The sequence below is a fragment of the Helianthus annuus genome, chromosome 14 (genome assembly GCF_002127325.2).
Source record: "Helianthus annuus cultivar XRQ/B chromosome 14, HanXRQr2.0-SUNRISE, whole genome shotgun sequence".
In the NCBI taxonomy this organism is placed as follows: domain Eukaryota; kingdom Viridiplantae; phylum Streptophyta; class Magnoliopsida; order Asterales; family Asteraceae; genus Helianthus; species Helianthus annuus.
In genome coordinates, this window is record NC_035446.2 from 21,956,156 (window position 1) to 21,970,813 (window position 14,658).

The 14,658-nt window shown below is 37.1% G+C and overlaps 1 protein-coding gene across 1 annotated transcript; it reads right to left on the reverse strand.

Annotated features, from left to right (window-relative positions):
• Positions 1-5,156: 5,156 nt before the first annotated feature.
• LOC110906485 (glutamic acid-rich protein-like) lies at positions 5,157-6,407 on the reverse strand. The gene is made up of 3 exons (XM_022151609.1): positions 5,868-6,407; positions 5,620-5,763; positions 5,157-5,573 (listed from the first exon to the last, which is right to left on the reverse strand). The coding sequence occupies exons 1-3, from the start codon at positions 6,405-6,407 to the stop codon at positions 5,157-5,159; spliced, it is 1,101 nt and encodes a 366-aa protein (XP_022007301.1).
• Positions 6,408-14,658: the final 8,251 nt, after the last annotated feature.

Here is a 14,658-nt window from a genome sequence, read left to right on the forward strand (position 1 = left end):
AGGAAACTTCGAATGGAGGATGGGGGAGGTAATCGGGAAATGGTGTCTATTTTTGCTCGATCAACTTCCATTCCTTCGTTTGAGATTTTATGACCGAGTACTATTCCTTCAGTTACCATGAAATGACATTTTTCCTAATTAAGGACGAGGTTAGTTTCCTTACATCGGGATAGCATTCGTTCAAGATTATCGAGGCATTTGTCAAATGTATATCCAAATATAGAAAAATCATCCAAGAAAACATCCATGGTTTTTTCTATCATGTCGTGGAAGATAGCCACCATGCAACATTGAAACGTTGCGGGGGTATTGCATAGACCAAAAGGCATGCTTCGATAAGCAAAAGTTCCATAGGGACATGTAAAAGTTTTTTTTCTTGGTCCTCCGGTGCTATAGGAATTTGAAAATACCCGGAGAAACCATCTAAAAAACAATAAAATTTATGACCGGATAGTCTTTCTAACATTTGGTCGATGAATGGCAATGGAAAGTGGTCTTTCCTTGTTGCCTAGTTTAATTTGCGATAGTCAATACAAACTCTCCATCCGGTGACGGTTCTTGTCGATATACGTTCATTTTTATCATTAGTTACTACTGTCATACCTCCTTTTTTTATACTACTTGGACGAGACTTACCCATGGGCTATGGGAGATTGGATAGATAAGTCTGGCGTCTAGTAGCTTGATGACTTCATTTTTAACCACTTCTTGTACGTTTGGATTTATTCTTCTTTGTGGTTGTATTACCGTTTTATAGCCGCCATCTTCCATTAAAGTTTTATGTGTGCACATGGAAGGATTGATGGCTTTGATGTCCATAAGCTTCCATGCAATTGCGTTTTTATGTTTTTTTTCAAAAGTTTTATTAACTTTTCTTTTCCAAAAAGTGTTAGTTTTGAAGAAATGATGACGAGAAGCTTACCATGTTCGTCCAAGAATGCGTATTCTAGACCTTTGGTAGTTCCTTGAGTTCAAGTGGCGGTGGGTCTTCAACATACCGCTTATTTTCTTCCTTATTAAGATCGATGGCCGAAAAGGTTTGTTCAATGATGGCTTCCTCTTCGACGAGTTGTTCCTCTGTTTCTTTCGAATCGGGTGACTTTGCTTCATCTTCAATTAGGGGGTCGTCATTGTCAATTGGATATTTCATTGATGAGTCAAGATTGACGTAGTTAAGTCTAAATGTCCATTTTATCCTTGTGGTCAGCCCCTAATTGAAGTGGTAGGTGGTTTTGCTTCCGGTTGACTAAGGTTTGATGGGTTTTTACGAACGGTTGTCCCAACACGAGGGAGTATCATCTAGGATGATGAAGTCGGTTGGTACTACCGTTTCGTTTGTTTAAATTAAGACATCCTCAACCATTCCCGTGGCTTTTATCATTTTTCGGTTAGAGATAAAAATAGGGATTTTAAGAGGAGAAACTCACTAGTTCCTAATTTTTTTTGAAAATATAGTTTGGCATTATGTTAACGCAAAGATCTTTATCAATAAGCACGTTACCAATGAAGATGTTTTGAAAAAAATATGGTACCGGTTTTATGTTTAGTTCATGGTGTTCATCTTGTATTAGCGAAGTTTGATCATTTGTTAATGTAATGCTAACTAATTCTTCGATTTTAGTAGTAGTGTTTGACTCTTTTAAAAACTTGGCATGAGAAGATACCAAACAATGATTTTCGAAAAAAGGTTGTAAAACACGAATTTCTTGAAAGTTTTGTTCTATTTTAAAATCATTAGTTTTAGACTTACCTTCTTCTTGGTTTGGTTCGTGCGTGAGTTTTTCATTTTGTGGCTCTTCTATTTTTACCTCTTCAATTATTACATCTTTAGTGCAAATGGTCTCCTCCTTCTCATGAGATCTCTTAATTAAGACTTCTAAATTTTTGAGACTTTATATAAGGCTTTCGGCTTCGGGATTAGTTGTTGGTGGCGTGTCGTATGTTTCCAACGGATTGGTATCCCAGTCAAAGTTTGAGTTTGGGAGCTCAAACCTTGGTTCTTCATATGTGGTGTATGAGGTTGATGGTTGAAAAAGGTAACAACGTTGTACCGAATGGGATTCACCGCAAATGGTACAATACGATTCCTCATAATCATCCTCAATATAGTAGTTGTAGTCTCCTAAGTAGTAATCCATTGTATTGGAAGATACCCAGAAGATTAAAGAGCCTTGGGATCAGAAAATGGAAAATTAAAATTTTAACAGAATGATGACCACGGCCCCGTGTTGAAATAGCACGACCCCATGAGCAAGTCTGTATCTGAGCATTTGGAAAAGTTTTTCTAGAAATTTGTAGCACGGGGGCGTGGCCAATTGGCACGGCTCCATGTCAAACGTACTGTAAAAATAAAAAAGGTTTTGAAAACGAGCGCGCAGTTTTGAAAAATGTACATAATTTGATTAGGCCGCTAATTTTAAGCTTTCTCAAAATCCTTGTGTCCCTGGCAACGGCGCTAAAAACTTGACGTGTGTGGGTGTGGGTATATTTTTAGATATATTTTAAGCACTTTTTACTCATGAATCAAGCTTTACATTTATAAAACACGATATAATGCTATCACTCTACACACGTTAGGGTAAGTGCACCCATCGCGGACGTAGCATAGTGATGGTAACTCCTCTTTTATGTATCCTTTGATGATTTCCGCACTTTGGGCTTTTTAAGATATTATCTTTAAGTTATATAGTAGGCCCCTTTCCAGGCAGCGTTACCCTCAACCTATTGGTCTGAGTTAGTAGGGATACAGTTCCGCAAGGTTGGATTATTGAAAGATAATTAAGTAAGTTATTAGTGCGAAAAGTGGTAGGCCCCCTTCCAGGCAGCGTTACCCTCTACCTATTAGTCTGAGTCGGCAAGGATACAGTCCCACAAGGTCGGTTTAATGCTTTAATAGTAATTTATATAACGGATTACAAGTGGTTCTTACTTCCCCCGATTTGATGCTATCTGCCTCAAGGGAAGTCCTACTAAGCTTGAATCAGGTCCTTGTAGGATCTATACACTGAACGAGGTAAAAACTTTAACCAATCACCCTTCTAACCCCCTTCCAGGCAGTTAACGTGCTTTATATAGACCGTAAAGACACGAATGAGTGAATCAACAAAACCTGAAGAAATGATTAAGTAAATTCACCTTCAATACAGTAAACTAGTTATTAAAGTCATTAATACATACCCAAATAAAAAGTAGCCAAAGATTGGAAATCAAAAGTAATACTTAAAAGATTTGTCTTTGCCATGTGATGTAAGAGATTTAGCCAAGCATAGCCTTTGTTTGACAAGAACTCTTAAGATAGATCTTGGATCCCAAGACTACTACACACTCTAAAAGATGAAAGATGGATGATGGCGGTGGGTGTTGGTGTTGTAGTGGTGGTGGACTGATGACAAGTGTGAGAGAAGTGGATTGCCAAGGGATGAGTTGGAATGAAACCAAGCACCCCTATTTATAGTTGAAATCAGACTGTTCACATGACCATGTGCCCATCTGGCATGGCTTGTGGCCTTCATTCTCTCACCCTTCATTAACTGCAGATGTCAGGTCTTGTACTAACACGTCCCCAACTTGTTGTACTATCTTAGATTCTGCGAATCTTAGAGTTGACCATGGACCATCTTGAATTGGCACGACCCCGTGTTGGTTTGTCTTTTCCTGTTGTTGTTTTCTGAAAGGAATCTTGACTGGGCACGACCCATGCCTGGTGGGCATGACCCTGTGCCTAAGCTTATGTTTTGTTATTTTTGTTGGTTTGGATGTGGATGGGGGCTCGTCGAGTCATGTCAATCCTTCTTCTTTGTAGTTATCTTGGTTTCTACTGTTAATTTGTTCCTTTTGTGCATTTAAACTCTTTTGATCATGTAAATTAAAAGTAAACAAAGAAACATGCTTTTTCCAACATTAGTACCGAAAAGGGGTGGATTTTATGCGTTGTTTGATGTAATTTATATGTTGTATTTTACGCACATCAATAGGAGTCTGATCTGTAGGAATTGGCTTGTTCATTAATTGAAATCTTCGGATAGTTGCTTTCTTCATGATAGTCGTAATCATATCTTCTCTCTTTTGTTCTTTCAGAAACTCATTTCTTTCAAGTTCTCTCCACTTGGTATCCCACATTCTTCCTGAGTGTATTTCATAAGCATAACACGTTCTGACTACACTTTGATATTGCATTGCTTGTGTTTTATCTGCCACATCATACCTTATATTGTTTAAATACAAGCATTCAATATCTTTGTTTGAAAGGTTTACCAACCACATTGGATCTAGGATTCTAATTCCCCTCCATATACCGTCTATTTTCAAAGCAATATATGTTTCTCCAGTTTGAGGATCACAATACCACCGTTTGAAATCTTCATGAAAGTCTTGTTCTAGCTTCATGAGTGGCATGTTCTTCATAGCACACGGTCTCTTGACAATCAAGGTAACATCTTTTTCTCTTGTAACTGGGTCAATCTTTGTAATCTTCTTAGCATAGTGAGGCTTCCAATCTGGAAAGTTATGACGAGCTTGATACTAGATGAAGTTAATATACTTTGTTTGGCACAACTTTTGCACATCCTACCATGGCAGAGTTTTTATATTTGAAAGATATCGGAAGTATTGTACTCCAAGTTCTTGCTTGATGCCAAAAATGTTTAATTCAGGAATCCAACCCCAACTTAGAATATCACCAAATGAAACATCTTGATGACGTGTAAAGAATGCTAGAGGTCACCCGAATTTTCTTTATTTTGGTGCTAGCTTGAACCATAATTTCCAAGCTTCCATAAGTTCTTCTTTACTCATTTTGGAGGTACACCTTCTTTAAGTCTTTCTTCAACCTTTCTCTTTAACAATTCTTGAGTATCTTCATCAAACATTTCTTGAAAAGTTGGGAAGTCCTCTGTTCCGTCACCAGAATATTTGACATTTTCATCATTAGAATCATCCTCCATGACAACTTTATCATAATCATCTGCCTCAGGAATGTGTTTAAAAACATAATATTAAGGCTGTGAAATGTTGATGTTGTTAAGCTCTTCATCAAAATCGAACTCAAACTTATTTTCATCAATTCCCATCATCTATGCAATCCTTTCTCTCGTGTAATTGTGGACAAACTCTCCCTCTTCCACATCATGACACAGATAAATGGTTTGCATTGTACTTCAGGAACAGTCGTTAGTGGGGTAGCGTCTGTGAAAAATTCCTGAAGTATTTGCATCGTTAACAGGATCGGAAGTTTGCTCCCCCTTTCCGGTAGCATCTTCTTTGTTCTGATTCTCATTCAAATATTCATTAATGTCATCGTCATTTGTTTTCTTTCCTTCAATCACCAATCCTGTACCTCCCATGTCATCATCGTCGTCATCATCGTTGTCATCACTGTAATTAACAGGATCATCGATATCAATAGCTATATCATCTCCGTCTTCTTTTTCGTCATCTTTCTTTTTCTTGCCTTTTCTCTTTTCAATCTTGGTCATCTTTTCCTTTTCTTTGTCATCATAAGGTACATCATACGGTTCACCAACGAGAACAAATTGATTGATATCGACTGATACTGGTTCTGGTTGGTTCTGGTTCTGCAACAGGTTCAGTTTCTAGTGTGATCTCTGGTATCACGTCAACCTTATCTTTTCTTTTGTCAGCATTTGAAGATTCAAGATCAGCAGCAGGGTTTCTAGCTTTTTCAACAGTCCTTGCTTCTACTTCTCTGATCTCTATTCGATTGAACTCCTCTTCAAAATTGATTCCCAGCTTATCTTCCAACACCTTGTAAAGAATTTGAAGCTTTTATCTTTAACCTTCCTATCAGCTTCAAAATCAGTTGAAATCTTCCTTAATCTCTCATTCTCTGTAAGAAGACTAGCAAGTACTGTCGCCAATTGAACATTTTCGATTTCTAACTTTTTAACTCTTTCTTCTAAATCTTTAATCTTCTTGTCATTTTTATCTTCAAGAAAATCAATGTTCATATTACCAAAATCTAGAAAATCTTCATCAAAAATATTGTTAGACGGACCCTGTTGCTGTCTTGGAGTGGAACGTGATCTTGGAACTGATTGAGGTTGTCGCTGTGGAAAGGTTGGTTGTACTGGAGTTGTAGGAATTGGCTGTGATGTAGGAGGTGTTAAGATTGGAATAACTTGTTCAGCTTTTACGTCAACCTCGATCGATGGTGCACTAGCAGATGTTTCTTTAATAGTTTCCACTATACTCTTTCGTGCATTTTTGGTTAACTGTGATCTAGTCTTCTTCTTAGTTAAAGAAGCATTGCTCTTTCTCCTCTTTGTAGGTTGTTTAGCAGTTTCTGGATCAGAGGGTACATAAGTTTTATCACCATTGTCAGTAGCCTTCTTATTTCTTTTACTTCTCTTTTCAAAACAAGCTTGAGGATTGCCTGTCGTAGGAGCCATTTTAGTGATACTAATGTCGCTATCACCTTTTGTCTCTTAATCATCCTCTTCAACTCCTCCAGTTGTTCCAAAAGCTTCAGCTTCAATATTATGAGCAATCTATGCTGTGTCAGCTGTACTTTTTTCATGACGTTCAGCTCGTTCTTGATCAGAAGTAGCAAAGATTACATCATCATCACTTGCTTCATCTCTAAGCATCGAATTTTGAACTTTCTTCTTAGTTGGGTTCTTGGGAGTTGGTTGTTTCTTAGCTTTTCCCTTTTTATAATCTTCTTTTATAGACCATTTGCAATGCTTTGCTGCAAACCCTTCCAGCTTAGCACCTTCGTTATCAGTCTCACTATCATATTTCCTCCATTGGCCTGTTGGTGGCGTGACATAATCTTGATCTTTTAATGTCACACCCCCAAATTCCACAAGCGGAGTATCACCGCAGGAGGCGTAACATGACCAGGATCAAGCCACCAATCATATTGAACAATTTATTAAAGTAAATATAAAACCAACCAAGAATATAATTGGTGTCCAAAACAAATTAACCAAGTTCATGTTATCAGGGGAAGCATAAAGTTTAAAACCAAAACATAAGTTTAAAAGTTCAAATGTTTAACATGGAACTCAACAGCCCATGTCCCACAATGAGCTCGTCCTCCTGTGCAAGCTCCATCTAACCACCTAACGACCTACAAGGCATATAGTAACGAATCAACAACAAAGTTGAGCGAGTTCACAGTTGGGTGTTCGTTTTAAGTTGTTTCAAAAAATAGATTCCCTTTTTAGCTGGCTTACGTGCCATGGGGGGGGGGGGTTACCCCATAGTTGAAAAATATGATTAACCATTTCCTTTTACTCTGGCTCCCAGCCGTGGTGGCTACCCCATGAAAATCCCACTGGACCCGTTACGATATCGACTGCTGACTGAGAAAGTTGGGTGCCTTAAGTCAATGTCTATCATCATTGACGTGCCCAGATCCATTAGTCCACTCCCGTCCTCTGCGGCACGGTGTGAGGCTTGTCAAACCTAATAGCGCTATTTAACTAATGACTCGTTCGTCATTGGCCCGGCGATTAAGTCGATATAAAAATGAGGGACTTATGATAGAGTTTTTGGTCTAGTAACAATGTTGTCACCCTTCAGTTAAGAGGATGGAGGTACGAGTCCCATATAAGGAGATCACGCAGTTTCCAACGTTGTCACCCTTCAATAAAGAGGGTGGAGGTATGTATTCTAACCAAAGAGAATACGCAGGTTTCCTTTCAATCCTTTACCCATTCCCAACTACCGGGAATCCCATGCCTTGTAGAAAGTGTGAACTCACCTTAGGTTAGCTCGGCAGATAAACAAAAGGTCACTTGAGCTATTTGTGGTCAACCACGTCCTAACATGGTTACCATACAAGTCAGGTCTAGGTTCAAGTAGTGCACGTAAGTTTACACGTAAGCTAACAGGTTACGAACATGTAATGATCATGGCAAACACGTAGAATACATCAGAAAAGTTCATGTAAAAGCTCAATACAAATACTCGGCCCAGCCTGTTGTGCGATCAGCACAACTTGTGCGATCCACAATGGGTTGTGCGATCCAACATAAACCCGGCCCAATAGAACATATGCAGGCCAAGACTTGTGCGACCCATAACATTAATCAACTAACTATTCTTCTGCGGTCCACATAGTCTTGTGCGATTCAAGTTAACTTGTGCGGTCGGATTTGGGCTGTACAGCCCATTAACATAACAAGGTTTTATATATTGTGCAGCCCAATATATTGTGCGATCAGCACCATCTTGTGCGATCCACAATATATTGTGCAGTCATGCATGTCTAAATTATACTGTGTGCTTTAATCAGTTGTACCTAGCTTGTGCGATTGAATTTGTGCGATTGCACTTGTGCTATCAGATCAGATCTTGTGGGATCTGATCTTGTGCGATCAAGGGAGTCTTGTGCAATTAGGTTTATTATCCGTAATTCATGGAAATCGGTTACACCATTTATTTGCAAATCAATTCTAACAGTTTTCTAACTTGCATCCATCGATCAAAACAATTAAACAGTTTCCAAACATGCAAATCATCAATCAACCAAACATTTACTAATTAATTCTTATGAACCCTAACTCATTCAAATCACGAACAATTATCATCCTCATTATTTTCGGATCAAGCAGTTTTATTTCATGAACTTCTATGAACCCTAGACTTAGCTTAGATCATAAACACAAATAACCATATGAATATTTTAGCATCAAAATCCTACATCAACCGAAGCCAATCATCTGATTTGATTCTTTGAACAAACCAAACAACCCTAGGCCATCGATTCGATCATGTCTCATACAGTTCTTGATCCATCTACTGGTTTGTTTATTACAAAACACTTATCAACACTCTTTTAGCATAAGGTTATAAACATGAACCATCATATAAGAGCACGATTAAATACAACATCATATATCAATACAATCACACACCTACACACATCGATCATTATACAATTGGGTGGTACAAGACACTAACCGGTTGGAGGGTAGAGTAAGGTTGTTCCTAACGAGAAAGCTTCGAGAAGAGGGAGGTGTTGCCGTCGGCTTCTAGGGGAGAGAAGGAGAGAGTAGGGTTTGGTGTGTTGTGTATTTTGCAAAATAATGAGGAGTATACACCCTCCTCGTAGGTTATGCGTGTAAGGGAGTGGGCCGAACCCATCATGGGTTGCCCTTAGTTCGAATGCAAGGAGCGTATCCCAAATGGGCTTGTGCGAATGGACATGTGTTGTGCAATCCAACTTAGGTAGTGTGCATACACATTTACAATACAATTACATACATATAACATCCATAATAACTCATTATAATCATAACAAGTAATCCATAATGTTCAAAACATGTTACATCAAAGTACGACTAAAGGTTTGAAATACGAGTTGTCACATTTAAGCAACCAAACAATCTTGTGTATTTAGGAATAGTGCTTTCAGATTGTTTCTTGTAGTGTTGGATTCAGTCAAGAGAAAGATTAGACATGTGCTCCAGCGGTAACTCATCTGATTCTTGTTTCGAAAGATTCGGGATCTGATCATCTAAAAGCATCTGAATAAATCTTGGGTATTGTAAGAATCTCTCCTGAACAAGATTCGTGTTCATCTGTTTGACAACTAAATTTAAGAAATTATATGGCAAGTTCAAAACAAGAGCTACAACCATAAGCACTATATTGTCCACGGCTACATCATAACCTCCCTTTCGGTAACCCATTGCATGATTAGCTTTTGAGAAATTGGTTTAATTAACATACAGTGTAGCCCATATGATAGAAGCAACCTTTAACCATCTTCTCAGGATATCCAGTTGGATCATTTGCTTTATCACTGAATTCTAAAAATCTTTTAATCTAATCCTTTGTAATAACAACCTGTTTATCTTCGTTACCAACTCTCGCAAAAGGAATGAATTGAAGGCGGATCAGCTACGAACTTTTCGTGCTTCCAGAAATGCTCTATGTGTGACTTGTAAGCTTTGTGACGATCTGTTAAAGCTTTCTTTATTCGAATTCTTTCCATAAAATCTAGAATTGGCTCGAACGGCTCCAATTTCGTCAAAGTTCTATCCAACACACATCAAATGTTGTGTTTTGAGTCAAAATTCGATGCCTTTTCCTGCCAAAACAACAAAATTCCAAGACTTAGAAATTTTTTAATAATTACAACTTTTGGTGCGGATGAGGTTTCATGCGAATTTAACTTTGTGCGAAGATACCAGAATTTCTTACGGGTGTATTAGTTTATACGAATGAAACATTCTACCTTTGTTCGAAGGTAATCAATTTGACAAAACACAGTTACTTTCGTGCGGATGGATTATCTTCGTACGAATGTAATGATATCCGTATGAAACATCAATTTTTACATCTATGATTTTTGCATGTTTTGTATAAATTGATGGTTCTAAAGACACCTAAAAGCGCCGATAAACATAGATCTAAGTTCAATTTTACGTTTAAACTATTAAAACATTCCAGATCTGATGTTTTATGTCCGACAGTTCAAAACAATCAAAATTATGTCCAATTCAGTCCAGTTGGTCTCAATTTTACCTTTCCCATGATAAGTGTTGTGCTAATCAACACCCCTAGGACAATTTTGGTAGCACTTCGTTGCAAAGATGAATTTCTCTCAAATTGTAAAAACTGGTGCGGAGTAAATTATATTCGTGCGAATGGAAGTTTAGTCATACGAATGACTTTTATAGGTCACAGATTTACATTCGTGCAATGATGATTCTCTTCGTGCGAAGGTGTTTCTCCTTCATGCGAAGTAACTTTCTTTCGTGTGAAAGGCTTCCTTCATGCGAATGTAAATCCAAGTATTCCATCTTTTTCAATTTTCAAACATTGTACTAGTTTTAAAAACCTACTTAGATATCCAAGCCCAAGTTAATGACCTTGGTCACCTGATTTGTCTACCAAGTCCAAGTAAATGACCTTGGTTGAACACTTTGTGAACGAAATTGATGTTTTCTGTCAAAATTAAGTTTCAAATTAATAAACTTGTGATGTTTCAAAACATTTTTTTCTCATTTCAGATTAAGCTCTCAACCCGTTGTACTTCAGGATTTATTCAGCATCGTTTGGATTTTGAAATTCAGTATTCCATCATCGGTTGTCGAAAATAAGATGAAATAAAATCTTTTTGAATTTTGAAAAATTTATGCTAAAACACACTGAAAATCTTTTTGGTTGTTTTCTGAAATAAAATAGCTATGTACAAACATATTTACAGACATATTTTTCTGAGTTTGTGTAAGAGGATCATATCAGTTTTTGAGACAAATCACCAACACCGTCGATCTGATTAAACATTAAGTCTTAAACAAGTTTACTTTGATTTTCAGTATGTTTGTCCTTTTTAATCTCTACACAAAGTTCAATTGTTTCAAGATACGATATTTAGATGTCTTAGAACTTGACTTAACATTGTTTCCCACCTCAGAATATACTCTCGTATCAAGATTCCCTGGATTTCATCTTACAGGTGAATATACCTAATTGGTATCTGTCTCTGGGTTATGCGAGGCCTTGAGAGCACAGGTTAGTACCACCGTACAGAAAAGAGATGAAGGCTCAACTTAATAGTGGTGTTTCGTATTTGGAATCTTTTGACTTCAATTGTCAAATCTTTGGATACTTTCAATTTTTATGTAGTTTTCGGGTTTTTTGCGAAACTATTCTACACGTTCTAGGCTATTGCCAACGCAAAATCAGAAGGACTTGTATACCCCAAATATCAACTAGTTATAAAGACCTAGTATCTCAGAATCAAACAATCTCTCAAACGAAATTTCGGTGTACTAAGACTATATATCCGAGAGATGTTAACCCACTAATTAAGAGGTTTTGTTATCTTTATATCTCGAAAACAATTTACTAAATGTGCGAAATCTACTGGCACATCAGCAGTGAGACCGTTTAACAACTTTTTGGCATTCATTTCTTTAGCATGTTGTGATAGTCCATTAATGTACTATCTTTTCCTCTTTTATACACGAAAACTCGATTTTTTTTGTCTTTTTTCTATGTTTTTCTACTTTTCAAGTTTTATATGTTTTTTTATTTTTCACCATATTTTCTCCCCCTAAAATCAAAAACATATTTTCGGATTTTGGTTTTTAAGAAAGAAACTTGAAAACAAAAACTTGACAAATCATTGTGGTTTACTTCAAATCATCCTTCGTCTCGGCTTCACACTCACTATTGTTCCCCCATGATGACAAATTTTTCATTCCATTTAATTTAAAAAGATATTGAAACTTTGTACGATCAAATGGTTTTGTGTAAAAATCAACCTTTTGTTCATTAGTGTGGATTTTCTCAATACAAATCAACTTTTTCTCGTAACAATCACGGATAAAGTGATGTCATATCTCGATATGTTCAGTTTTGTAGTGTTGAACCGGATTTTTAGTAATATTTATGGCCGCCTCATTATCTACAAAATTTGTGTGTTAAGAAATTGCAATCCATAGTCTCTCATCTGTTGTTGTATCCACAAAATCTGCGAACAACTCGAAGCTGAAACGTATTCCGCTTCATAAGTCGAGAGAGCGACCATGGTTTGCTTCTTACACTACCATGTTACCAAATGAATTCTAAAGAACTAGCATCCAGCAGTTGTAGATTTTGTGTTGATTTTGCAACACCCGTGAGAGTTTGAATATCCTACGAGGTTGAAATCGTCAGTCCGCGGGTACCACAAATCAGTGCTTGGACACCCCTTAATTTATCGAAGAATCCTCTTGACGATCATTAGGTGTGATACTCGAGGACTTGACTGATAGCGTGCGCAGAGGTATGTCAGATACATTAAAAAGCCAATCATCGAACGGTAGAGAGTTTCATCGATCTCCACTTGGGTCTGGTCCGATGCCATGATTTAGAGCCAACGGAGTAGACATTGGTGATGTGTTGGACATGTTGAATCATTTTATATAAAAATATAAAACATCTGTTATCATTAAATCCTTATTCTGAAACATCTTTTAGAATGCTTAGGAATATATCGTTTATAGAAAAGAACAATTTACAGTGGTGAAGACGAATCACCTTATTTTATTAATTGTATTATAACGCTTAGAAGTAAATTGTTATATCAATTATATGAACTTATAGTTGGGCAAATATACAACTTTATTTTAATACATCTTTTACAACACTTAGGTGTAAAATGCTTTATTAAATATAACCATATACAACGGTGCAAACAAACAGGTTTATTCTAGTACTTTTACAGACAAAAAAAAATGTTATATTAGAAAGATCATAAAAAAACCTTATATACATAAACATACATACATACACAAGTGAGAGTTTGCATGTAAGTGTTTTTGTTACGCCCTGCTTGCGATGTGCGCATATAACGTATATCTATGTGGGTCCTCAAGGGGAAAAGTGAAATTGCACTAATTTTAACATTATTTTACTAATTTCATGAAAATAAATTTAAAAGCAACGGACGACTAATCATGCATCATGTAGTGACGTTAATACCCGAAAAATAACGGGGTACATGCATATATCGGCCTTTCTCAGACTCCACCTTAGCTTTGCTATTGATGTGATTTACTGGGTATGATGATAACGTAAGTGTTTATGCATATTCATGACAAAAGAAAAAAAGTTATGTATTGATCATTGTAAAAGTCGCACGTAACATATTAAAGAAACATAACACACACATAAAATTACAATTGATTAGGTTTTCTCTAAAACAACTTCCTTTATGTGACTGAAAAACCAATCGAAACACAAGTTGCTAAGAGTGGTCTAGTTGATATAAGTTCTGGTTGAATAATGATTGTTTGTATTTCCATGAATGATAACAATTACATCAGACAATATATAACAAGAGAAGTTACACATAAGGACCTACATAAAACCAAGATAAAGCAATAACAACCCTACACTTTAGTATTATCTAACATCCCCCCGCAAGCTGAACGGTGGTGGACCAATGCGAAGCATTTGACGAAAGGTGTTAAATTGAAACTTGGTAGACTTTTTGTAAAGATATCAGCCACCTGAAGCTTGGTAGGAACAAACTTAGTTGCAAGTTTTCTCGCAGCAACCAACTCTCGTAAGAGGTGATAATCAAGATCTATATGTTTAGCCCGCTTGTGTGAGACTGGGTTTTTCGAGTGAGGAAAATGGCACTTTGATTGTCACAAAGGAGGGTTGGACGTTCTGGAGGTAAAGCATGAAGTTCTTGAAGAAGATGAGTCAACCAAACAATTTCAGTAGCAGTATTCACCATGGCTCTGTATTCTGACTCACAACTGGACTGAGCAACAGTTGGTTGCTTTTTAGCACTCCATGAAATTAAATTACCCCCCAAAGAAAATAGAGTAACCATAAGTAGATCGCCTAGTGTCCAGGTAGCCATCCCAATCAGCATCAAAGTATCCACGTAATGAAGTGTGAGTGGGACAATTGAAGTGTAATCCAAAAGCAATGGTTCCCTTAAGGTAGCGCAGTATTCTTTTGACTTCCTGAAAGTGAGCACTAATGGGAGCACGAAGAAGCTGACTGACATGATTACCGCATATACAATGTCAGGTCTCGTGATCGTCAAATATTGGAGAGCACCTACAATGGAATGATAGTGTGTAGCTTCCAGAAATGAAGTACCTGTAGAAACAAAAGACACATTGGTGCTTAAAGGTGTTGGTGCATGTTTAGCATCCAACATCTTAGCACGGTTCA